Source organism: Pygocentrus nattereri, chromosome 10 (genome assembly GCF_015220715.1).
Source record: "Pygocentrus nattereri isolate fPygNat1 chromosome 10, fPygNat1.pri, whole genome shotgun sequence".
NCBI classification, from domain to species: domain Eukaryota; kingdom Metazoa; phylum Chordata; class Actinopteri; order Characiformes; family Serrasalmidae; genus Pygocentrus; species Pygocentrus nattereri.
In genome coordinates, this window is record NC_051220.1 from 37583650 (window position 1) to 37609713 (window position 26064).

General features: G+C 39.9%; 1 protein-coding gene across 15 annotated transcripts in view; it reads right to left on the reverse strand.

Annotated features, from left to right (window-relative positions):
- nrxn3a (neurexin 3a) overlaps positions 1–26064 on the reverse strand; it is a 483992-nt gene that overhangs the window by 447714 nt on the left and 10214 nt on the right. For all 15 annotated transcript variants that reach the window (XR_005130817.1, XR_005130816.1, XR_005130818.1 and 12 more), the window contains exons 2-5: positions 23071–24278; positions 13653–13670; positions 12395–12421; positions 10553–10564 (exon numbers count right to left, since the gene is read on the reverse strand). Coding sequence is in view for 12 of the 15 variants with exons in the window: in XM_037542000.1 (XP_037397897.1) it covers positions 10553–10564; positions 12395–12421; positions 13653–13670; positions 23071–23767 (754 nt within the window). In the remaining 3 variants the exon portion in view is untranslated. The remainder of the gene's footprint in view (positions 1–10552; positions 10565–12394; positions 12422–13652; positions 13671–23070; positions 24279–26064) is intronic.

The following is a 26064-nucleotide window of genomic DNA, read 5'->3' on the forward strand; positions in this document are numbered from 1 at the left end:
CATAAACATAACAATTCGGCTTGTCTAAAACTTTTCCAGATCACATTATACCTTCCAGAACTGCGCATACTGATTAGCTCCTAATGCTGCTGGAATCACTAGATTAAGAGTGTTAAACTGGGTCCCTTACAGGCCACAGCTCTGCAATGATTAATGCTTACCCTCTTCTGAAAGTGTATTTACTCAAAAAAAATGCTCATCAAGTTTTGAAAGTAAACAAACACACTATTGCTGTCTCATTAAGTTTGAATATGATGGACTGCAATGTTTATCAATTTTTTTTTTCCTAAAAGTTTTCAGCTTGGTTTTCTGCATTGTACAGAAGCTTTAAAAAAAATCCCTAGTGACACTACAGCCATCCAAGGCTGAGAGTCCAAGAGACCATAAATAACAAGCAACAAGATTTCAATTTAATTCATTTTTAATAAGGGAAGCCTTTAGCACAGGGTTCAGAAACCCAAATGTTAAGAAGAGCCGTTTTGTCACAATTGGCCCCTCCCAGTCCTGTTCATGTGCTTCTTTGTTTTGGTTTTCAGTCCTGCCCTCTTGTTTCGTGACTCCACCCCTGATTGTCTCCACCTGTGTTTCCACCTGTCCCTCGTTTACCCTCATGTATTTAAAGCCCTGTGTTTGGGTGCAGGTCTTCGTTTGGATGTATGTTTGCTGCATGTATGCTTGTTGGATGTTCTGTTTGTTCTGTTGGAACTGTTAGTCTGTTTTGAGGTTTTATTAGGTCTGACTCTCGTGCTATTCGTGTTGGATATATAAATCTGGACGGTCATGACTGCGACCCTGGATTTGCCCTCAATAAAAGTAGCTTATCTCAGCGTATGGGTCCACCTCCCCGGCGTTACATTAACAAGAATCTAACCACCTTGGGAGCCAGAACATTTCATTGCCCATTTTCTTGAAGTAATGTTTCACCATTGCGGCTGTATATATGTCTCAGTATGTGTTAATGTACTAGTATAGGCTAAAAAAAGAAATATAAATGAAAACACAGAATACTTTCCTCTAATACTTTCAGAATACTTTCCTCTTTGAGCTTCAGTTCAGTTGTATATAGTTTTCAGCAAAAGAAAAAATGTCTCTCAACGGTTAACTTTTTACGAAGCTGATGCCAGTTTGTAATTCGCCAGCTTCTTGTTCTGATTTTCCCGTTCCACTTTAAAAGCATTTAACTGTTGTGCCATTTAAGGTGGAACAGGAAAATTTAAACAAGAAGCTGGCGAAGGAGAAGCTGACTTCAGCTTTGCTTTATAGTGTTTGAGAGTTTCTATGTGGCAGATGAAATGTATCAGGAAACCAGTTGGAATAATTCTAAATACAAGTAAGTGTATTCGTCTCCAAATGACAGATTTTCATCTTAAATCTTCCTCTTTGCCATTTCGCTACGATTAAGGTGAGATTGTTGTCTGTGTTCCTATGTAACCAGCAGTCTGTGCACCAACCTTCATAATTAAAGGGTAAATAAGCAGCTGGTCCAGCATTTAAGACCATTTATTTACCAAAACTGCGTTACAAAGCGGATCTTTATGAAACTGCAAAGGAGGACTATTTTATGTTGCCGACCCCTACCTTTGCAGAAGCAGTGCCACAAATTCCCCCACTGACATGTAAAAATACTTTCTGAATTGCTCACAGCTTCAGCTCTTGTACAACCCAAATTGCAATGAAGTTGGGACGTTGTGTAAAACATAAATAAAAACAGAATACGATGATTTGCAAATCCTTTTCAACCTATATTCAATTGAATACACTACAAAGACAAGATATTTAATGTTCAAACGGATAAACTTTATTGTTTTTTGCAAATATTCACTCATTTTGAATTTGATGCCTGCAACACGTTCCAAAGGAGTTGGGACAGGGGCAACAAAAGACTGGGAAAGTTGAGGAATGCTCAAAAAACACCTGTTTGGAACATTCCACAGGTGAACAGATTAATTGGAAACAGGTGTCATGATTGGATGTAAAGAGGGCATCCCTGAAAGACATTTACAAACAAGGATGGGGCGAGGTTCACCACTTTGTGAACAACTGCATGAGCAAATAGTCCAACAGTTTAAGAACAACGTTTCTCAATGTGCAACTGCAAGGAATTTAGGGATTTCATCATCTACAGTCCATAATATCATCAAAAGAAAACCACTGTCAGTGAACTCAGTTCGTCGCTCCATCTACAAGTGCAAGTTAAAACTCTGCCATGCAAAGTGAAAGCCAGATATCAACAACACCCAGAAACGCTGCCGGCTTCTCTGGGCCCGAGCTCATCTGAGATGGACTGACACAAAGTGGAAAAGTGTCCTGTGGTCTGACGCGTCCACATTTCACATTGGTTTTGGAAATCATGTACGTCTTGTCCTCCGGGCCAAAGAGGAAAAAGACTGTCCGAATTGTTATCAACACAAAGTTCAAAAGCCAGCATCTCTGATGGTATGGGGGTGTGTTAGTGCCCATGGCAGGGGTAACTTGCACATCTGTGAAGGCACCATTAGTGCTGAAAGGTACATACAGGTTATGGAGCAGCATCTGCTGCCATCCAAGCAGCGTCTTGTTCAGGGACGTCCTGCTTATTTCAGCAAGACAATGCCAAGCCACATTCTGCACGTGTTACAACAGCGTGGCTTCATAGTAAAAGAGTGCGGGTACTAGACTGGCCTGCCTGCAGTCCAGACCTGTCTCCCATTGAAAATGTGTGGCGCATTATGCAGCGCAAAATACGACAACGGAGACCCCGGACTGTCGAGCAACTGAAGTTGTACATCAAGCAACAATGGGAAAGAATTCCACCTACAAAGCTTCAACAATCAGTGTCCTCAGTTCCCAAACGCTCATTGAGTGTTGTTAAAAGGAAAGGTGATGTAACACAGTGGTAAACACGCCCCTGTCCCAACTTCTTTGGAACGTGTTGCAGGCATCAAATTCAAAATGAGTGAATATTTGCAAAAAACAATAAAGTTTATCCGTTTGGACATTAACTATCTTGTCTTTGTAGTGTATTCAATTGAATATAGGTTGAAAAGGATTTTCAAATCATCGTATTCTGTTTTTATTGATGTTTTACACAACATCCCAACTTCATTGGAATTGGGGTTGTATGAAGTGGTGGAACCCTCCACACTGTTGTCTTCTATGTAGAATGACATGTACCCAGTATGTGCACTGATTAGTTGGAGTGTTAAAAGAAAAATGATAAGTTCAGCATTATTACTACTAAAGGAATTCATTTTATCTTTCTGTTCTGTCTTCCTGCCATGTTCTCACAGTGTTTAAAAAATGTGGACTTAATGGAAAGTTCCCTCTATGCTTAAAATCACAAGATTGTATTTGATGCATGTAGGCCCTAAAACTCTGAACTCAACTGAAGACTACGTTAATTTGCTTCACAATGCTTCACATTGTGTTCCTTCATTTTTGATTCAGTTGCACTAATCCTCACTCTTCCAAACGGAAAAGGACTTTCTGCACACTCAAGAAAATGTTTCAGGATCTTTTCAGTACCATCGTTTTACTGTTCAATTATACTTTGCTGTTAAGAAACTTTGATTTTTACATATAATGGACAAACGTAGCATGTGCCCTGGGTCCATCCACACATAGACAGCTGTGTCCCTCACACAGACAGAGAGAGAGGGAAAAAATGGAGAGAGAAGAGGGAACAATGATCAGTGTTTGATTATCAGGGCCTCCTCAAGGTTAGCAAGCTGGGCACATCCCTAATGGAATCAAATCTGATTAGATAATTAGCATACTATTTGCATAATGTCTGCAATTCATTATCTCGCATGTGAGTTCATCAATCCAGCATGATCCACTCTTTCCTTTCGCTTGTCTCCACAAACAATAGTTTCATCCATGCCACTGTATCAGAGGTTCTTGCCTCCAGGTCTGGACAAATATCTCAAAGGCTTTCAAGCTCATGAAACCACCGCATGTAAAAGAAGGAAACACAAGAACATGACTGTGGGCACCCTGAGGCAGTGTGATAACCAAAACATTACTTCCAACCACAAACACATTCTCAGCTTTACAGTCACTTAAGGGTCGCCAGAAAAACACAAGAAAAGATCTGCTTCCAAAAGATCAATTGAAGCAGTAGTAGAGAAAAAGAGAGATATCCTCACTCATAAAAATAAAGATGTGCAGCCAAAAAGGGAGCAACGCAGATAGAAGAACGACTTTTAGTTCCCTAAAACTGGTTCTTTAATAGTTTTGCTATTAAATAAATCCTAAAACCCAAACATTCTTGTTTCCATATGCATGATGTTAATTAGGAGTTTGCATGTTCTCCCCGTGTCTGCGTGGGTTTCCTCCGGGTTCTCCGGTTTCCTCCCACAGTCCAAAGACATGCAGTCCTAAATTGCCCCTAGGTGTGAGTGACTGTCTGTGTCTGTCTGTCTGCCCTGCGATGGACTGGCGACCTGTCCAGGGTGTATCCTGCCTTCCGCCCGATGACTGCTGGGATAGGCTCCAGCATCCCCCCGCGACCCTTACGGAGAAGCGGCTTAGAAAATGGATGGATGGATGGATGGATGATGTTAATTAGCTTAGTAGCTAATTTGCCAGCTAACAGCAATAGCTTTAGCAGTAGATGGCTAATTAATTAGCTGCTTAACTTTCTGAAAAAGTCTGCACAATGTTAGCAACGCATAGCATAACATATGGTTGTAGAAATCCACCCAAAATAAAAACAAAGAAGAATATTTTGATATGTTTTCAGTTACAGCACTAACTGCACAATAACACACAACAGAAAGTGAGCAACAATACACTGTGAGTACGTTAATATTAAAAAAGGGAAAAAAAAAATATATATATATATGTGCTGGTCTGGTGCTGGCTTAGCTGGTCACCCAGCATGGACATTCTGGTTGACCAGCATATCAGCATCTGATGACCAGCTGATGACCAGCCATGCTGGTTTGTGCAGGGAGATTCTTCCACCAGCTGAGCTGAATGTGATCCTAGGGGATCGCAGTAAGCCTGCCTCAGTTAGCTGAATTGATCTGGGTGGGTTATAATGCTTCAAAAGATAGAGCTATGCCATCAATGACTTTATATGTCATAAACAGGATGAATGAATTACTGTACTCCAATGGACTTAATGGCGTCCTACTAGTTTCACTAGTTTAAGGCTAGTATTGCTAATGAGTAATGAAGCTTACAGCCTATACCAGGGGTCAGTAACATGTGACTCTTTTACTGCCTTGTTGTGGCTCCACGGCAGAATTAGATTTGTAGGTAAAATTAAAATAATCCTCCTTTGCAGTAAAATAAAGCTCTGTTGATCGTTCGACTCAGTTTTAACAACACTGAGTCTTAAATACTGGAGTTAATGGAGCCTATAACTGCTAATTCACCTACCATTAACCCCGAAGCTTGGTGTGCAGACTCCTAGCCACCATAGCAACACAGACAATAATCTCGCCTGGCTAGTAGTAAACACAATGGCAAAGAGAAAGATTTAAGACGAACATCAATAATTTGGTGATGAATTGGCTTCTTTGCATATAATTATAATCACTTCCAGCTGGTTTCATGACATGTTTAATCTGCAAAGAGAAACTCTCAAACACTAAAAAGTCACGAAGCTGAAGTTTCTTCTTTGAACTGTCACCATTTAAGGTGGAATGGAAAAATTCGAGTAAGAAGCTGGCAAATGAGAAGATGACTTCAGCCTCATAAAAACTGCAATGTTAAGAGACATTTTACAAAAAAATATTCTGCTTCTAAGAAAAAAAATATTCTGCCAGGTATTTAGGAAAAGTGGCTAGCAAGTCGGTGATTTTGTTTATATTATATTTTTCAGCCTATACTAGGACATTAGCACATACTGATTTTGTTGAGTAATCTCAAATAGTCTTGTTTATGTGCCCTACTGAAAGAACCAGCACAGTCCATGCTGGTCTAAGCTGGTTATGCTGGTTTATTTTGGTGTAGCGCTGGTCCAGTGCTGGTTTCGCTGGTCAACCAGCATGACCATGCCAGCATCCAAATCACAACATACTCTGTTTTTGCTGGTGACCAGACATGCTGGTCTATGCTGGCTTTCTACCAGGGTGGTTTCCGGCATTATAATGATTAAAAATATCTATAAAAATCGACAAAATATCACCCAGCTATAAGCAGCAGCAGCTGCCATGTTTAAGCCTTTTGTACATGTTTTTGCTCATTTTTCTGTATTATAACATAAACAATAATATTTCAAACTACTTAACAGTTCAACATACTGCAGCTTGAGGCAAGTTTGTGATGGTTTACCCATGTAGTTTGCATGACGGTAGCAATATTAGCCTCACAGCTTCAGTGCAAAACTAAAAAATCTGACTTCAGACACATCTTGGCTGATCAACTACATTTCAGCTAAGGGGTACATGTGTATATTTAACCATCTCTGTAATGTATGGGGAAATAACCAACAGACCTCTGAAGTTGTGCTTGACTTTGAAGTTGAACGTATGCCCTTATTTTATCTATGGGGAAAAAATTGGTGCACTTTAAAAATAGTCACTATCGAGCTCTGTGGTAAACCAAAGCCAGTACGTTATCGCTGCCACATTCATGCTAAAAGCAAGTTAGCAGACCCGTGTATTGAAATGACATCAACAAAAAATCAACACTGTCATGTAACAACAGCAGCTAATCAAACTGTAGCAGCTTAACCACCACATTCTGCCAAGCTTGATGCTTTGCATGGGATATTTTGGTGAGGTTGCCAGTCTCACAATGTTAATTCAGTGCACAGCAGTGGTAGGTCACCTGTAGCAGTATTCCTATGTTGACTACTTCAAACCTTGTAATTCAAAGCATCCAGCGATTTTTGAAGGACAAATGACAAACATGACCAAATGTATTGGCTTTGGTATATTTCTATTCACCACAGGGTGCACTAGAGGCGATGGAGGAGATTTTCATGAACACCATTCATTTTTCCCATAGACAAAAACGGCTCAAACGGAGAGTTCCTTAAATGGGCATGAAAAATGACGACATGCCTTCAGAGATCTATAAGCGCTAGGCTTTTTCATATGCTCGGCCTCAAGTCCCACGTCTAGACACTGTAGGCCACACTGAAGTATCGCAAATGAACTTGGTAGAGGTTTTAGAAGGTGAAGCTGCCTCTAAAGAAAAAAAAAGGCAGACAGCAGCCACGTCTTGTAGGGCTGCTGACAGGTGAGGATGGGAAAAAAAGGGTGCGGCAGCAAAAGTGACTGCAGATGAATAAACATTTTTAGCATCGCTCAGTGCAGCTAAAATGCAAATGGCTTCCTAAATGGAAGCCCCCGTCGTCTTAACTCGGGCAGACAGCGCGGCTGATTTGTAATAATGTTCCCGGTCGCACAGAGGGATTTAACACAAGGCGCGGGCACAGAGAGGCAGACAGTGGCAGAGACAGGGCTACAATGTGACAGGGTCTGTGATGCAGCGCTGGCAAATATGCACTAATACATCAGTGTGAATTTACAGTACAGTCTGACTGCAGTCTGACTTAGCACTTCAACTCTCTCTCACTCACTCTCTCTCGCTCTCTCTCTCTCTCTCTCTCTCTCTCTCTCGCTCTCTCGCTCTCTCTCTCTCTCTCTCTCTCTCTCTCTCTCTCGCTCTCTCTCACTCGCTCTCTCTCTCTCTCCCTCTCTCTCACACTCTCTCTCTCTCTCTCTCACACTCTCTCTCTCACTCTCTCGCTCTCTTTCTATCTCTCTCTCTCTCACACTCTCTCTCTCTCTCTCACTTTCTCTCACTCTTTCTCTCTCACTCTCTCTGTTTCTCTCTCTCCCTCTCTCTCCCTCTCTCTCACTCTCTCTTGCTCTCTCTCTCTCTCTCTCTCACTCTCTCTCTCTCACTTTCTCTCACTCTTTCTCTCTCACTCTCTCTGTTTCTCTCTCTCACTCTCTCTCCCTCTCTCTCACTCTCTCTCGCTCTCTTTCTATCTCTCTCTCTCTCTCTCTCTCTCTCTCTCTCTCTCACACTCTCTCTCTCACTCTCTCTCGCTCTCTTTCTATCTCTCTCTCTCTCACTCTCTCACTCTCTCTCTCTCACTCTCTCTCTCTCACTCACTCTCTCGCGCTCTCTCTCTCTCTCTCACACTCTCTCACTCTCTCTCACTCTCTCTCGCTCTCTTTCTATCTCTCTCTCTCTCACTCTCTCTCTCTCTCTCTCTCTCACTTTCTCTCACTCTTTCTCTCTCACTCTCTCTGTTTCTCTCTCTCACTCTCTCTCCCTCTCTCTCACTCTCTCTTGCTCTCTGTCTCTCTCTCTCACTCTCTCTCTCTCTCTCACTTTCTCTCACTCTTTCTCTCTCACTCTCTCTGTTTCTCTCTCTCACTCTCTCTCTCTCTCTCTCACTCTCTCTCTCTCTCTCACTTTCTCTCACTCTTTCTCTCTCACTCTCTCTGTTTCTCTCTCTCACTCTCTCTCCCTCTCTCTCACTCTCTCTCGCTCTCTTTCTATCTCTCTCTCTCTCTCTCTCTCTCACACTCTCTCTCTCACTCTCTCTCGCTCTCTTTCTATCTCTCTCTCTCTCACTTTCTCTCACTCTTTCTCTCTCACTCTCTGTTTCTCTCTCTCACTCTCTCTCTCTTTCTCTCTCACTCTCTCTCTCACACTCTCTCTTGCTCTCTCTCACTCTCTCTCTCTCACTCTTTCTCGCTCTCTCTCACTCTCACTCTCTTTCTCTCTCTCTCTCTCTCTCTTGTTTTCTCTTTTTTCTTTTCTTGCGTGTCATTCTCTTTGTCTTTCTCCCTTCTCCCTCTACCTCTATCTCTTTTGTCTCTTTCTCCTACTCTCTCCCCTTATATGTATAGCTACTGTTATAGCATATTATATCTAATATGCACACACACACACACACACACACACACACACACTATATATATATATATATATATATATATATATATATATATATATATCGCTGCTGTCAAATCAAAACCTATGTAAGTCAATGGAACCAGATTTTTTGGGTCATTTCTGTTGGTCCATTCATCATGAAATTTTTACACAACATACAAGTCCAAAACAGAAAAGTCCAAAAGAGAAAAATGACAAAAATATTATTATTATCATTTTTTTTTCTTACCCTATCTGTTCTCTGTTATGTTTTCATGTGTCTCCCTCTCTCTCTATCTTTCTCTCCCTCTCTCTATGTCAGTGTAAAGGTCCACAGAGCCCTAGAGGACAGGGGCTGTTTAGTCTAAATACAGAAGCATATGCCTCCCGTCCACTCAGCCTGGCTCATTCCTCCTCTGCGTACGGTTGATTATTGAAGTACACAGACCTTTACAGTCGGAGTCTGTCTATCCATCCTTCAACGCTGGGTTTCAAATGACTTTAATGTCACACAGACATACTGAATGAGTCAGCAGGCTTGGACCCCTAAATGATAGTGCATTGTCATTGTGGTGTGCCAGGTACAGTATTATTGGACACGGTAGCTAGTAGTAAAGATCCATAATAGCAAAACCCCCTTAGAGAGTTGTAGTGTCAGGATGGATGTACTTGCTCTCATCATCGTTGATATGGAACAAAACCTCCAGAATGGTGATGAAAATGTAATGAAATTTTAGGCTTTTTATTTATTAATATTAAGCAATTCTGGGTCATTTTTATTGGTCACTTTGACATGACATTTTCACACAGTGTAAAGGGCAGTTGGAGGTTTCAAATTATGTAAAATCATTTTAATCTGACAGTAACAAAACAGCTGCCTGATCCATCATGTGAACCTTTGTGAAAAGAACAATAGAAATGGTTCAAAATGACTTGTAATAAAATTGGGTTACGTTACTGTATATTAAATTAGAAAGTTTTCTTCCTACTATAATTTCCCTTTTAAAAGTCACAAGGGTTTTTTATGACAGAGACTAATAAAGCCGTAGGCAGTTGGTGCGCCCACTGGGCCACCCCCAGCAGATGCAGGCTGAGGCTAAATCAACTACAACTACAGGAACCTCCAGAGAACCTGACCAGAGATGACTGACAGTACATCTATCCATGCTTAAAATATCTCAGGTCCACTTTATTCTTTTTCTATCTCCATTCCTTGCTCTTTACCATTTTTACTGCTGTTATTTCTTAGAATGCTCATTGATTGGTTTGCCATTCAAGCTTGTGTGCCTGAAACCAAGACAATCCGGAAACCAACTTCATTCAGCCATCATTTCTCATATTCCACATCAGAAACCCAAACCACAGCAAAAAACAGCACTTGAAAGGCTGGTCTGAGCCTCATGAGCTCTCTCAGGACATTATAATCAAGCTGCGTGTAAGAGATTGCTTTTATACTCTGCCGTCTGTCGGTCATGAGACCGGGCAGAGCAGTTAGCTTCACTCAGTCTTGTAGGCAGAACGCCCTTTGTCTGTTTGCCTTCAATTAAAGCTCATTTAATTATCTGCTTAATCCAGGCACCCGTGGTGGGCAGCCATTAGCAAAGAATGCTAAACGCAACAAAACAATCACATTACAGCGCACACTGGTGTGCACTGCACAAGAGCATGTTTCACTGCTCAGTCCAGACACACAGCAGAGGAGGAAAAGAGAGTGCAGTACCTTTGCTCTTGGCTAGAGGTCAAAGGGGTGAAAGAAGAGAGAAGAAGATCCAGAAGGTGCAGCGAGGAGAAAGAAAAATGTAAAAGACGTTAGAGAAACAGAAATCACATGCTACACTTAAAAATAAAGGTTCCATGTTTGTTTTTCTTTTTTTTTTTTGGAATGAAGCCATGAGGGAACCTCTTCTGGCTCCCTTTAAAATCTTTGAAAGTATGGTTTAAAGTTTAACTCGCTCAGTCGCCATAAAGTGCCATTTCTGCCTGGTTGGGTGGCCCCTCGGTTGCAGTGTTTGGGGTAATATGGTACGCAGTAATAATGTATATATGATTACTTTTTCCTGTAATGAAGTAGCGTTATGCATTACAATTTAACTTTATGCATGCATGTGCTCCCCACAACGACTGCCTGTGCAACTTCAACCAGTCTAGCACGAGTGTGGGAAGAGCTAACAACTTGGTGAGCTACTGTCAAAGCGTCCGATCACACTAAATCACATTAACCCTAACTTCTTTATTCTAAAGAAGAGAGAAGCCCAACCTCTCCTAAACAGGGCAGGCATGATTTTAATTCAGAAGCACATCTGAAAGCTTTGCATTTTATTTTTGAAGATTTTATTTTGAGACAGCTGTTTGTGGATTGGCCAGTTTCTGGGTTTCAAACAGCATCAGCTGGTCGTAATTTTAATAAGCATAACTGGCTGTGTCTCATTCAAAGGTAACAGGCCTTTTAAATGATGGCTACGTTCCGGTTGGTACAGATGTGTATGAATTTTACAGCGTAACACAGAAGTAAAGTAATGAGTACAGTAAAACAAGGAAAGGTAATCTCATTATACTTTGAGAGAAGTGTTTCATTGTGATTAATTAGGAATGGATTCATTTTTGAGTTCATTTTTCATCTGCGCAGGAGAGCAAACAAATAAAGCGAGATTACTGGAAGTGGTTTTGTCGTGTTTAAATGCTATGTTTTTTACTGTTGTCACAGTTTCCCTATTGCCCCCTCTGAGTGTACCTTGTCTTCCCCTGTCTTACCATATGCTTTTTGCCATGTTTTTGTTTTGGTTCCTGTGCTTTTCCCACCTTCCTTATTAGGATCCCCACCTATTTGTTTTTCCTGACTCCTCCCTGGTCCAGGTAGTCCCTATTGTTTCTTTATATCAGTCCTTGGTTGTCTAGTCTACTTTGTGTTACATTGTTATATGTTGTGGTTTTGTGCCTGCCCCTCGTTTGGTTTGTTCAATGTGTTTCTTGGTTTAAAGCCTTGTAGTTCGTGATTGGATAGTGTTTCGACTAGTTTGTTTTATTTGGTAAAGTATTAAATTTTGCTCAAACGTACATCCAGAATCATTACTCTCCCCCGTTGTGCTGTCTGTTTTATCTCAGTGCTGTCTTTCTAGAGAGGTGTGAATAGTTTTCACTGCAGGGGTTTATCACCCCTCCCATTTCGCCCCACATTGCTCACCAGCAGCTCAACACAGAGATACAACATCTCACACACAGACAGACAACGATGCCCAAGCTCATCTTATAGCAGAGTTATAAGGGAAAGAATTTATTGGATTGTGTAAATTAACACCATACAGTTCAAATTCCACTCCTTTGAAGGAACAGCCACTAGGGGTCCGGCTGGAGAAGCTACAGAACCATTCCATGTAATGTAAAGGCTCTATACCTAATGTAGGTTTTTCTTATATATAAAATCTTATATTCGCTGTATACCCAATTCCAGAACCCCTGAGGAACCTTTATTTTTAACACATTCAACACACAGCAAATGCACAGCAGGCATTCTTGAGCATGCAAAACAAATCCAGGCTGATTAGAAAAGGACAGAGAGGCATACCTTGTTCGGCCATCATGTGTGCCAAGCCTGTGAGGAGAGAGAAGGGAAAAAAATGCAGAGAGAAACACGTCTCAGAGCACATTCTGCCACAAGGAGAAGCATTTACATTATCAGTGTAAAAGTCGACAAGACATTGTAAAACGGTTTGCATTTCTCCAACATTAAACATAAAATAATAAAATAATCACCAGAAGTCAATGTTAACCTTTTGGAAATATAATATTAACTTCACCTGCACTGTGCTGTTGTAAAACGTCCTTTAGTGAAACTGAATTATTATGTTTTGACAGCATTATAATTGTAAATGCGCAGTGGAGAAGAACAGACCCGGGGATATCTTTTCAGACTCAGTTCCTATTCTTGCAGCTTTCCATTATTTTTTCTTAAAGGCACCATTTCCTACAAGTATCATTATTATTTCCATTTTTTCTCTGAAGAAAATTATTTTTGCATGGCTATTCTCCAACTTCTTTTTATCTCTTAGAATTAAACTGGCTGTTTTTGGTAAAGTGCCTTTAAGACTGATATATGTAAATGAGCTCTGTCTTGATTAGCTGTCCTGTACCGTGCCTGTGCAAAAAGCCTTTTTAGCTGAAAAACTCCTGAGAACTTCAGCATGAATAAGGGGGGCTATAGCAAATAGGTGGGCATTTGTAAATGGGTTTTGTGACAGTTAATTCAAACAGACTGCAGTTAAGTTTCCATATCGTCGCTCTCCAATGAAAAACATGTATCTCTATTTTTTTGCGATTTTTGCTTTTCTGCATTATTTGAGCTCAGCAGATGTCCTTTACATTGTGTAAAAATGAATGATGATTGTACCAATCAATATGCTCCAAAATTGCTTAGACTAATGTCTTTCCATTAACTTACACTGAAAGCAAAGAACGTTTCCACCCTCTCCTGTAAAGTTACTATTTTGGAGATATTTGTTTTACTTTGGACAGTGACAATATATGGATCATATGGAATGGGGAGTTTTGCCTATTGCATCAAAATATTTTATGTCAAAAATGAAAAAAATGTGTTTTTCAACGACTTGACAATCATTTTTTACACATGTAGGTGAAGGTGGTGTTAGGAGTCTTGCCCAAGGACTCTTATTGGTATAGTGTAGGGTCCTTGCCTGAGTTGGGGGATTGAACCCCGGTCTACAGTGTAGAAGGCAGAGGTGTTATCCACTACACTATACCAACCACAGGAGCTTTAATGTTATGTCAAAACCAGAATTGGAGATCTGTTTCCTCTGTGGACTCACCTGGGATGCTGTTGGCCTCTGGTGTAGCGACGGCAGACAGGACACAAAGGAAAAAACAAACAAAAAAAAACAAGAAGAGAGAAAGATTTCTGACATTAGAGTCCACTCATATTATCGTTGCATGAAATCCATCATGCAAACCCTGCCACACCTGCTTAAGCATGCACGAGGCACTTTCTGCCTTGTGCATGTCCTGAAAGACTTAGACCCTAAAGCCTGTAGACCCTTCAAACAGCATAGCAAGGTCAGATGGGGTCATAAGGGAGCATTTGACCCATAAAATTAGCAGAAGAGTAAAAAGATCCATGTCCTGTCCCCACGTCCCACACGCTTTTCTTTAACCCACATCCACGCCTGAGCCATAAATCCAAACAGGCGTCATAGGGCCGAGCCTGCTCCCTGTAGAGAGGGTCGTGGATTTATGAGACGCTGATGCTTGTGTGAAGCACTGGTCCACACACACTCCCAGCCTGTCAGAGTTCTCTCTCACTGCAGAAACACACACAAAAACACACTTTCTCCAGATGCATTTTTGCTGCCTTACACTTTAAAAAGTGACATGTGGAGTTTATTTGGTTCAAAGGCGCTAAATGTTCAAATATATTACATCACATCAAAAGTAACCAAGAGTACACAAAGGTAGAAACAACACTGTGAAACTTTGGCAGGAGTAAATAAAACAATTGAAGTAAGTAAATTCAATGCATCACTTTCTTCAGTGACCAGTTTGCACTTACATTATCTGCCTCATCTCCTTAACCATTCATTCTTAGCCTCTAGCAACCTGTGACCTGATTTCCTCCATTTCAACCATTTTTTTTACTCAAATAAACATCAAATAATAATAAATCATCAAAACATCCTCAATGTCTTCTCAGTCTTGTAAGGGCTAAACTAATCCTCGGTTCTATGAGAGGTGAATGAGCACCCAGAAGATTGTGGGTTCAAATCCCAGGACTGGCTGGATGTACCTGGTCATGGCCTTAGGTGAGGCACTTAATCCCACGCTGCCCCAGGTAGCGCTGTGTGGCTCCTAGACTGGGCAACAAAATGACAGCTTTCCGTTGTGGGACTAAATAAATGACATAATGACTTGCTATGTGTTATTTTATCAATCCTAGCTATTTTATGTCTTTTATTGATTTGTATATTTATTTGAGACTCATAGAAAACTGCACATCCAGTTAACTCTGAAATCTTATCTTATCTTTGTAAAAACTTTAGCCAGGATTGAATTTAGGACAGTTCCAATTACAGAATAACAATTCCTAACTTCATATTTGTATCCTAATTCCAGACGAAAAAAAACAATATCAGAGAAACATCCTAATTAGGCAAAATTTCCCAAACCAATGGTGTCTTAACTCCTGGTTTGACCTTCTGTTTCCACTGTTAGCCTTCCTACTGAAAATACAGTTTTACATTTATTCATACTGATTGATGTTTTTCCTAAATCAGTGGTTCAAAAATTAAAAACTGCAGACAGTATGTGTTAATATCAGTGACAATGTGTACAATAAAACACTGCAGGGATGATGGAAAATAATAAGATGAACGTGTAGCTGTTCATTAGGAGGAATAACGTTAGCATTTTTAAAATTATTTAATTATATGATTCCATTTCAGCTGTGTGCATACCACTGAGTGCTTGGTAACAGACACAACAGCTGGTTATTGACCTCAATCGAGTAGTTTAAGATTCCCTAACTTGAGATAAGATGCTTCAAATAAGATAAATTTCCTACATTAAGATAAGATTTGCTTTCTGTAATACGAATTTGTGAAAATCTTGTCTTGAGCTTGTCAAATCTGAACTTAAGACAAAAGATAGGAAGCTTCTGTAATACAGGTCCAGATTTTTGATTATTATTCATTGTATTAATGATAAGCAATGGTACCTTTAAGGCCTTAAAATCCCAGGCTTATTACATACTAAGGTTTGTTATTCAGTAACTATAAGGACCTGGGATCTGGGCCTGTCGGTGGGCTCATGGCCATAGAAGGGGTTAAAACTCACAGACAAGGTCTTTAAAGACTGTGTTGTACCTTTGTGGGTATATTTATACTGTTTTGGAACAATAGTAGAGCTTTACACTTTGATCTGTTTTGTTAACTTGCATCTAAAAAAACACATTTAAAGGCACCTATTTATTAATAAACATAGTAATAGTAGTCGTAGTAGCAGTATTAAGGATGCACAGCAGTGTCAGCGAATAATTGCTTAAAAAATGGCATTGGAAGGATATGTATGTGATCATTCAAACCAATCTATTTATTATTTATTTAATATGCATTTATTGTACTTGTCAGGTGCAGAATGCTAAGGTGACAGTGGGTTACTGTGCTATATATATATATATATATATATATATATATATATATTCTACTAATTTTATTGCATTTGTATCCTCATAGAAAAAAGTTTTTTTTTTTTTCTGTAATGTTAATCTGGATACATGTAGTTCCAATTTCTACATTTTAGAAATTTGCATACATTGCAGTGGGCAGATATTATCATCGGCCTACAACTGCCACATCAGTGCATCCCGGTGACTTGTAAATCAATTTGTGCCAGACATATATAAGCATTGGGTCACTAGCACCTCAGCTATGTACACATGATGCACTTCAGGGTTAATATCCTTCCAAACTAAAGGAGCGCTGCTAGTTTCTGGGATAAACACAAAAAGAGGCTTATTTGACAATTGAATACCTTCACTGTAGCTTTAATGCCATAATTTAAAAACAAATATCTTGGGAGGCCCTTAGAGCGAGCGCACCCTGTGATCTTTGCTTCAGTCAGAGGACAAATAGCAATTAATGGCGCAAATTAAAAAGAACGTGATAGAGCCGATCTCACATTTAATGGTTTCAATTCACAGTAATCAGAGCTATATTAGAAATCAATTTAGGCCTGTGCATATCGCTGTGTGTAGGGCCTGCTGTCTGAACATGGTGCACTTGTGGACACTCATTTCCAAGTCATGTCAGAGCATAGATGGGTGTATCGGTCAGTTTTGCTTATTAACAGACCGTGCTTTTGGATATTATGGTGCTGATTAGATGCTTGAAGGTGGCTGAACATCAGTGGCGTTCTGCTGTACTGCTGGCCGTGAGGTTCAGCTCGAGCTGAATGTTGCTCCATTTTTCCGATGTCTGGCCTGCTCTTCTCAAGCCGTTCTCACATTTCTGTTTTGACCCAGTTTCTCTGAGAGATTACCGAGGAGTAGGATTCACCCCCCCCCCCAACACCACCCCCAGATCGATAAGCGGAGGACGTTCCAGCAGCTTCTTCTGTCAAACCTCAGGATCTGTCAACAACTTGTTACCGAAACTGAAGTTTCTCCTGAAATAGCTTCAAATTTGATCTGTCTTGGCTGAGGACAGTAAATCTATCAGCCCTGACGTCTGACAGATGATTGAAAATGTAAACAAAGCAGCATTTAGGAGTTGCCTATGTCTGTAGTAACTGTATACAGAGATGCTCTCTAGGTTTCTGGTGAACTTGGTGATGAACATGTGAGGAGATTTGTGAACAGTGGCTGGATTAAACGTAAGCCCCAGTGCACTAATTCAAACACCGTCCACATGGGAGGACAGATTGAGCGTTCGCTTGGCAGCCAAATGTTTATTATTCTAAGCCGCCAAAAGATTACACGCGTTCACAAATGATGTAGCGGAGCGGCTATCGCACTCGCCGCTGAGGAAGGAGCATACGCTACAGCAACAGCAAATAGTTCCGAGGCCATTTTAGCCATCTGCCCGTCGAGAGAAGTGTCAAGTTCCTGTTGCTGCCTCTGCACTTGGAAGCAAATGTGTTCTCGCTAACACACATAGCAGGCTAATTTCTACACTGCTGACTAAGTGCTGCCATATGGACCCGAATCAAAGTGTTTTGCTCACGTTCCAAATGCCTTCAAGTCTCACTGGGAGTGAAGCTCAGGTTCAGCTCATCCATTGGATTTTTAGATTTCTGTGGTTGGTTTATTAGTTATCTTGTATTTACACTTACTGGCAATTTCATCAGGAACACCTAACAATATACAGTACTGCACACCTTTCACCTGAGAAAATTAGATCGAAAAAGCTATTTAATTGGGGAGCAAGAATTTATTTGCACAAAAAAACACTAATATTACAATAAACTGACTTACAAAAAGTAGTAATGTTATGTGTCAATGCAGTGCAGCATTATTATTGATATACTGTGTGAATTCTGTTATTTCTGAGTTTGTAGACTTTAATAGCTCTTGCTCATTATGTGGATCTGCTGATAAAACTTTGACTCCCCTATTTTTTGAGAGATAACTAAAAGATTTTGGTCCAACTTAAGTGCTCACATGTTTAACCCCATTAAAATGGCGTATTCCTTTCATCTTAAAGATATTGTTTGTTCCTATAATAACTTTACTAACCACATTGTAGTACATTGTTGATCTTTTTCACTCTACATGCTATTTTTGAAGGTTTATTTTTATGTTTATTAACACTGTTGCTCTTTTTAATGTAATTCAAATGACTTCTCCAAGCCTACAGAAACTAGGAAAAGTAATAGATTTTAGAATTACTATGACAAGTTTTATGGAGAGAAAGTTAAATAAATGGCTTTTCTTCTTGTATGCATAGGAGTGTGTGTGTGTGTGTGTGTGTGTGTTCTGGTTTGGTGTTGTCTGATAATATATTGCTTTGATGTTGGTTGTAAATTTGTAAAATTCTTTGTAAAATTAGTAGAATTATATATTGTGGCTGTCAGAACAAAACTTTACAGAACAAAGACAAAACCTACTTTACTTTTAATGTAAATCAATGGAACCAGACTTTTTTCCATGTAATTTTTAATAAAACATGTAGAGCAGGTGGCCTCCAGGATGGGAAACACTGCTTTGGGGAGCCAAATGGTTCTTTTACACCTTACTTTTAGGAGTGACGTGTAAAAGCTTTTCAGAAATGAAAGAATTTGTATTTTTAAGAATTTAGCAGCAGGACCTAATGAGACTTGAGGGTGTTCTCATCTTTCTTTGGTGACACTTGTGCAACTGAAGCTAAGCTCCTTTTAAATTGAGCTAATTCGTTACTTTGCCAGGCAGCAGTAAAGTCACAAGCATAAATACATCAACAAACTTCCTATCTTTTTGTCATAACTTAAGATCTGACAGATCAAGATAAGACTTTTCAAAAATTCGTATTACAGGCTCAAATCGAATCTTAATTTAGGAATCTTATCTTACAGCTTCTTACATTATCTCAAGTTAGGAAGTCTTAACTTACTCAATCTAAGTTGGCAATCAACTGTCATGTATGTTACCTAGCAACCGACCATATGTACACAGCTGAAACAAGTGTCATCAAAATAATAAGTCAGTTAGTCAGACAGCTAGCTGCCATTACTGATGCATAAAAAGACAAACAAAACTAAAGCGAGATAAGCTTGAAACTAAGTTTATTGAAAAAGCGCTCTGTGTGCTTTATCAGAGCGTCACTGCCCCCAGTTTCAGTTTCAGTTTCCCAGTTAGCTGAGCTCGCTAATATTATTCCTCCTAATAAACAGATATGCTTCACTTCTGTCTGCTCATTATTCACCACCATCACTGTAATATTTTATCTGACTAGTTTTCATCAGCAAAGGTAATAAGAGGTGCAGATCGTGTCTGTAGTTTGTGCGATTTTTAAAATGCTGTTAGAAAAAACCTCATAAGTCAAAGCATTGTTTTCAGTGTAATCAATATAATGTCATTATGCCAGTTATAATGAACTGTGTTGCCTGTCACTGCACAAAACGATAGAAACAGACGTTAAGACTCCTCGGTTTATCTTAATGTTAGGACAGAATTAAGGAAATTTTGTCTGGTCAAGATGTTTCTGTGATACTGTTTTCCTGTCTGGCGTTAATGGATAAAATTATGAACTTCTGTCATAAATTCAGTCCTAACTGAAGTCATCATGGTGACTAAACAGGTAAGATTTCAACCTGAAGAAGTTTCTGTAACACGGCCCCAGAATGTAGACCGAAATAGATTGGCATGATGATGTGTCGACCACTATGTTTTGAATTATTACTTTGTAGAGAGTTTGTTAAGTAAGGTAGTTAGAATGCTAGTGCTGTTAGCATTTATGTAGCAGCCCACACAATTAGTGTTTTTGCTCATTTTTTTCTCACTTGACAGAAAAATATGAGCTTTATTTGACTTTGCACACACGTTTGTGTAATTGTAGGCACATTTGTGAGTGTGTGACTACAGAAAAGTGTAATATATTATTATACAGTGGCATGAAATGGTGAAAAGGATTTGCTCATTGTAGTTATTATGACTATTCCAGCTACTGCTCAAGCAGGTGGAAAATGAACTAGATCTAGAACCATGAGTTCCGTTGGCTCCCATTCGAGTTGGTTCCTGTTTTTGAATACGCAGTGGAAAAGCACCCAGACTGTGCAGTAACAAATGGGTTGGTCATAGTTGTATCTATAAAGTGTTAATCAGTTTCTGATTAACTGCTACTTAGTGTAGACACAAGGTAGGTGCTCTTAATAAACTGGCCCAGTGTACATATTTATTTCCTTCTCATTTGCATGATTTCTGATTTTCTGATTTTGTCAGCTCATTTGCATGCCAGCATTACCCAATGAAGAGAGAGAGAGAAGTGATAGGCTAGAGGGTGAACATTTCATGCCCTCAGGCAGAGCATTTAAGTGCCCCCTCCCCACTGCGTCCATATAAATTGTGCTTGGCCCCATAAATGAGGTTATTTATTCTTTTATGATTGCCTGCACTGTTTCCTGGGCTTCAGAGACATCAGAGCAGCTTTTACTGGCTTTGGCCCCTATCAGTGGACTGCAGGACCCCGCCAGCCAAACAAGATGGAGAGCAACAACAACAATAAATCAAGCCTAAAAACTCTGCTCAGCCTACTGCCTATAAATCTAAGCCTAGTGCCCCTCCAAACCAGCTCGGCTGCCAGAGCTCACCAGCAGCAGGCACCGGATATAATCTCCGCAGGAGTGCTGCTCCATATAGATAGAGACAAAACAAGACTAACCTGTATACACACGCACACACACACACACACACACACACACACATTAATATATGAAATAAAATCATACACACGACTTCCACACTCAGAAAACTGCAGCAGACAAAACTGTGTACAGGAGCGCTAATCTGTATTCAGCCATTTTGTGTTGGAGGCAGCGCTGGAGAGGTTGGGTCGTGTCTGCAGTGAGGAGAACTACCAACATGGCACAGCACACTCGCCATTTATCACCCACCAAGCTGAAGCGCTTCACTCTTCAAGGAAAAGCCTCAGGTCCTCATCGAGACGGTAGCCCCGTCTTTAATCTTTCCCTAGAGGATTCGGGGTTCGACCAGGTCCAGTTATAGTTAATAGGGGTAATTTCACATCAGCGATAAGAGATGCTGTAGATCTAACTGTAGCAGCAATGCAGCAGCAAAACAAGGAGACACAAATTAAAGGGGAATTTCATTGCGTTTTTGAAATTCCTGCTTAATTATAATGATGTAGACAAAGTCACAGTGGTTTGATGTGAACCGAGAAACTGACCAACTTTGATTTCTTTACAGCGGTGGTGATAGGAACCAGGGGTCACGATAGCTACGACGCAAATATCGCTGTTGTTTGTGTAACTTTACAGGAGAAGGTAAAAACATACTCTACTTTTAATGTAAGTCAATGGAACCCGACTTTTTTCCAAGTAATTTTAGGTCATTTCTTTTGGTCCATTCAACGTGGAATTTACAGACAATATATAGGACTATGGGTATTTTCAAAGTATGTCAAAAACTGAAAAACGACAAAAATGGAGACAAGAGGTTTTTTTCTGACAACAGCGATACACAATATTAACAAAGAAGGTGATGATGTATTTATTGTTTCACAGTGTTTTACAATGTTTAGATGATGCTGTGTTACTGTGCTAAATTATCTACATTTTAATCATTTTAGTGCATTTTTGACCCTACGTAAATAAATATGTAATATATTTGCTATTGTAGTCCCAGTGGATATAATCCTAATTCCTACATTTACAACATTTCTCATACCACTATGAGAACAGGTTTTTTATATATGATGTTAATAATATTAACAATGCTAAATCTGAAAAGAAAAAAATATTTTGCCTTACAATCAGCACGAGCCTCTCTGCTACAAATGGATTCCAGGATGAAATCTTATATCAAAACAATGCCTCAGACATCAGACACCGTGTTCATAACCATTTGCTGTAAATAAGCTTCTGTGAAGGATGTCTAGCTCCCATCACCGCCACTCTGAACAATCCTAACTCTGTATGTTTCTCTAGAATGGAGCATTTCACATCAAACCACTCTGAATGATTTCGTTTAGACCTTAAACATTTAATTATGTATTTTATTATTTAAAAATCAATGAAATTCCCCTTTAAAATACTTCAGGTACCTTGTATTGCTGGGATCATCAACCAGGATCTAAAGGTGTTTTAGGAGAGAGCTTAAAAGTCATCATTTAGTTCTACATTAACAACGTTATTATATCTAATAAATATATTACACACACACATAATCGATGTACATAAAACAACAGCTTCAAAAGACTGTAACAAATGGAAAAGGACACATTCACTGCAACCAAAATCACCCCATGAGAAATGTCAATAAAAGCCATCAGTCCTGAAACACGCTCTACTGGTCTTAAATGAGTACGCTTCATGTAAATTATCTTCTCTGCAAGAATTCAATGCGTTCACCAGATTCGCCGTCGATTATTGAGACACAACAGCGGAGCATAAAGCTGTGAAAGTGTGAAATGGCCTCCTCAGAATCCCCAGAGGACCTAAAATGGCTACTTCAGGGGAAAAAAAAAAAAAAAAGACACCAACTGATAAGAAAAAGAAACCTTAACATCTGTCCTAACACCTCCAGCCTTGTGAAGATTTACACAAAGAAGCGAGCCCGTGATGGACAGCCTTGTTCGTCCAGAACAAGTGAAAATGCGACCGTTCCAAGAACATATTAAAGCATAATGCATTTCATCAAAATCAATTTTCAGCTGGCCAATATAAAGCTTTAGCGAGGAAGAAAGGAGACGGGGTTGTTGTGATTGAATCAAAGCTGAAATTCTTAGCACAAAAGGGTGAAAGTCAGACATCTGCCATTGTGATTGTGTGGGGGAAAAGGGGGCTTTAGGAGAATGGCTTTCTGCGAATCTGTAGCAAACACATCATCAAGCTGGACTAAATACAGGCTCTGCTTTAGTTATTACTGCGGCAGAAGCAGCTAGCAATCAAAAATACTGGAACAAACTAACCTCGACAGAAAATTAAACACAAGTGGTGCAGGACACACTTGAAACCGTGTGGAGGGACTAAATGAGAACTGAAGCTCATGTCAACATATGCATAAAGATAATCAGATCGCATTACCTTCACTGCAGAATCGGCCAGTGTACTCCGTCTTGGAACAATCGCATAGTGGTTCTCCATCCATGAGGGAACAAACCCCTCCATTTTCACAGGGGTTCTCAGTGCAGATGCCCTCCATGTCCATTCGGACTTTCTGGCTGCTGAGCAGGGTGGGCTCCTTGTTGCCATACTTCAGGTCCCTGATAACTCCCTTAAAGGGCGGCAGGTCCTTGGCTGTGGGTAAGGTCAGGGCTGAGGTGCGAATGTCCTGGGGAACTCCGCCCAGGAAGAGGTCACTGACGATCTTCATGTACTGCCTCTGCGGCCGCACCTCGTCAGCCTTGGTCTCCCCGTCCACGCCCAGCACAGTCCTCAGGTTGTACCTGCCCAGGCTGACAAAGTGCCAGCTGCTGTCATTTACCCGCTTGTCCGATACCACGGTGGTCTCAGCGCATTCGATGCTGAACTGCAGCTGCAGCTTGCCCTCCACCACCATGAGCTGCAGGAAGTCGCAGTAGCCGCTGTCGTCGAAGTACAAGACCAAGGCGGTGGACACGTCCGTTTTGAACTGGAAGCTGAGGTCACTTCTGGTGCTGGCGTCCCAGCGGAGATAGCGGGCCCACTGACCTCGTGCTCCTGTAAACTCCAGGCCCAAGCAGGGCCCAAGCACAGTGCTGAGCAGCAGCTGCAAATGGACTGGGTATCTGAGCAGGGTCATTGTGAAAGTGCTGGAGATAGGTGGGGGTTATAATCCTGAACAATAGGAAACCATTGAGAATAGCTTTGGTTCAAAGGTTCATGTATCCAAAGTACATCCCACTGTAAGCGCAAAAAAAACCTTCTTTTTCTAAGAGGAAAAGTTCAACAACACAACAATTAATATCCTTAAAGAGGACACAGAGGGCAGTGGAGAGGGAGAACAGTCTCAAGTAACAGTCATAAGGCCAATCTCATTGCACAATCAATCCGAAATCTGTCAGTCTGAGTTTGTTCTGTTTGTTTCTTGATTGTTTTCTATTTACTTTTCTGGCACAAGTGAATGGAGAGCACAAGAAGGTGCAGTGCTGTGTTTGCTGAGCAGCTGCTATCCACACAAACTCGCCTCAGACTGAACACATGCTCTCAAACATCCAGCCAGATCCCACCAGGCTCGCGCTTCTGATTTTGGAGGAAACCACCTTCATGTTGCCTTGGTGTTGTAGTTAAATGGTCTTATAGCCAGGATTTAGCTGTTAGAACAAAAAGAGCATTACATTTCATGAAGAAATGACCTGTGATTTTATACTATATATATGTATATTATACAGTTTATATTCAGTGTATATACAAACTGGTCATTATTTCTGATATATTTTAATCATTCTGAGGAGACGTCAATACATAAGGCATGAAAAGTGAAGGAAAATAAGTAAAAAACAAAAAACACAAGTTTCTAAAACACAAGTGCAAAGATACAGAGAAAATGGACTTCTAGCAACAAGACTTCATAGACCATCAAAACTGTCCCCATCAGAGAAACAGAAAAATGGACTGACCACCCCAGATTCCAGACGTCAACATCACTGAATGTGTTTGAGATAATTTGCGTTGTGAGAAGCAGAAAATTTAAAAATTCAACCAAATTCTCTGACTGAACTTTGGAGGCGTGGAAAATTTTCAGACTGAAATTGAGTCTGCTGAATAGAATGGATGTTGTAATAAATGCAAAGGATGGACACATTAAATAATGAAAAAAAAAATAATATATATATATAAAATATAAAAAATATATATACACATTATATGAATGAATCGTTTTAGTGATGTCACAAAAACCAACATATCTCCTGCGTATGTGCTTGGGTTAGGCCTGCCTCTCCAAGATGAAGTTATAAGCAGGTCTGCTTTGTGAATGAGGTAAAATTCAGGGTAGCCAATCAGTACAGAACTCATTTACATATATCAGTTATAAGGTCATGGTCACAAAAGCAGCCTTCTCTAAAGCATGGTTGGCAAACAAATTGAATTATGGCTGTTCTTGGTAAATAAACCCAGCCGAATGTTGTGATTAGACCTTAACGTTAAAAACGTAGGATATGGGGCCTTTAAAGTTAGGCTATATATATATATATATATATATATGATAGACGTAATTCTTGAGGCTTCTGTGTATTTTTACATTAAATATGTTGTCCAAAGTAAAAAATGAATAACTGTGTATTAAAAGCCATTTTCATTGAAAATAAATAAATGAAGGGTGGTCTCTGATTTTTACATAATATTGTACATATAAGATAAAACACAAAAAGTGAAAAATCATCTAAATTTTAATATATGTGCTTTTCTTAAGACTGCAGTGGCTGGTCAAAAAATGCACACTCTTTATCCTGCAAGCAGCTTTTGATATAATTAAATGTTTCCTTTATTCAGCAATTTTAGCCACTCAGTCTGTCCTTTGTTATCGGTCATCTGGTGTATAAATTACCCTAATTATTCTCCTGTCAACTCCAGCAATCATTCTATAGCATCAAACCTGCTTAAGCTGATAATGGGAAAATGAAAAGGCCTCATGTGGCATGCAAACTGCAAACTGAAGGAAACATGCACATGCTAATAGGCTACTATAGGTGTCAATATAGGTCATATTGCCTATTGGTGTCATATTCGCTATGCGAACTGAAGCCATGGCATTTCTATGCCAGGAGGTGCATATCTTTGAAAATATCATCTGATTATGTCTGTGTGTGAATCTAGTTTATGTATGTCTATATTCATATATATACATAAATAACAGGCTATTGATATACATTTATGCTGATGATTGATCCCTTAGGTTCAACAAAGGATCACATTTCACAGTAGTAAAAATGCATAACAGCATTTTTAGAACTCATATAACCTGCTTTATGTGCAACCTCAATGGAATAAGGACTCTTGCTTCCCATCATCTATTATCCTGTGGAGGTGGAGAAGGATTAACACGCAGAATTAAAATTTGGCCCTTAACCAACACTTGGTAAGGACTTGCGTGGAGAC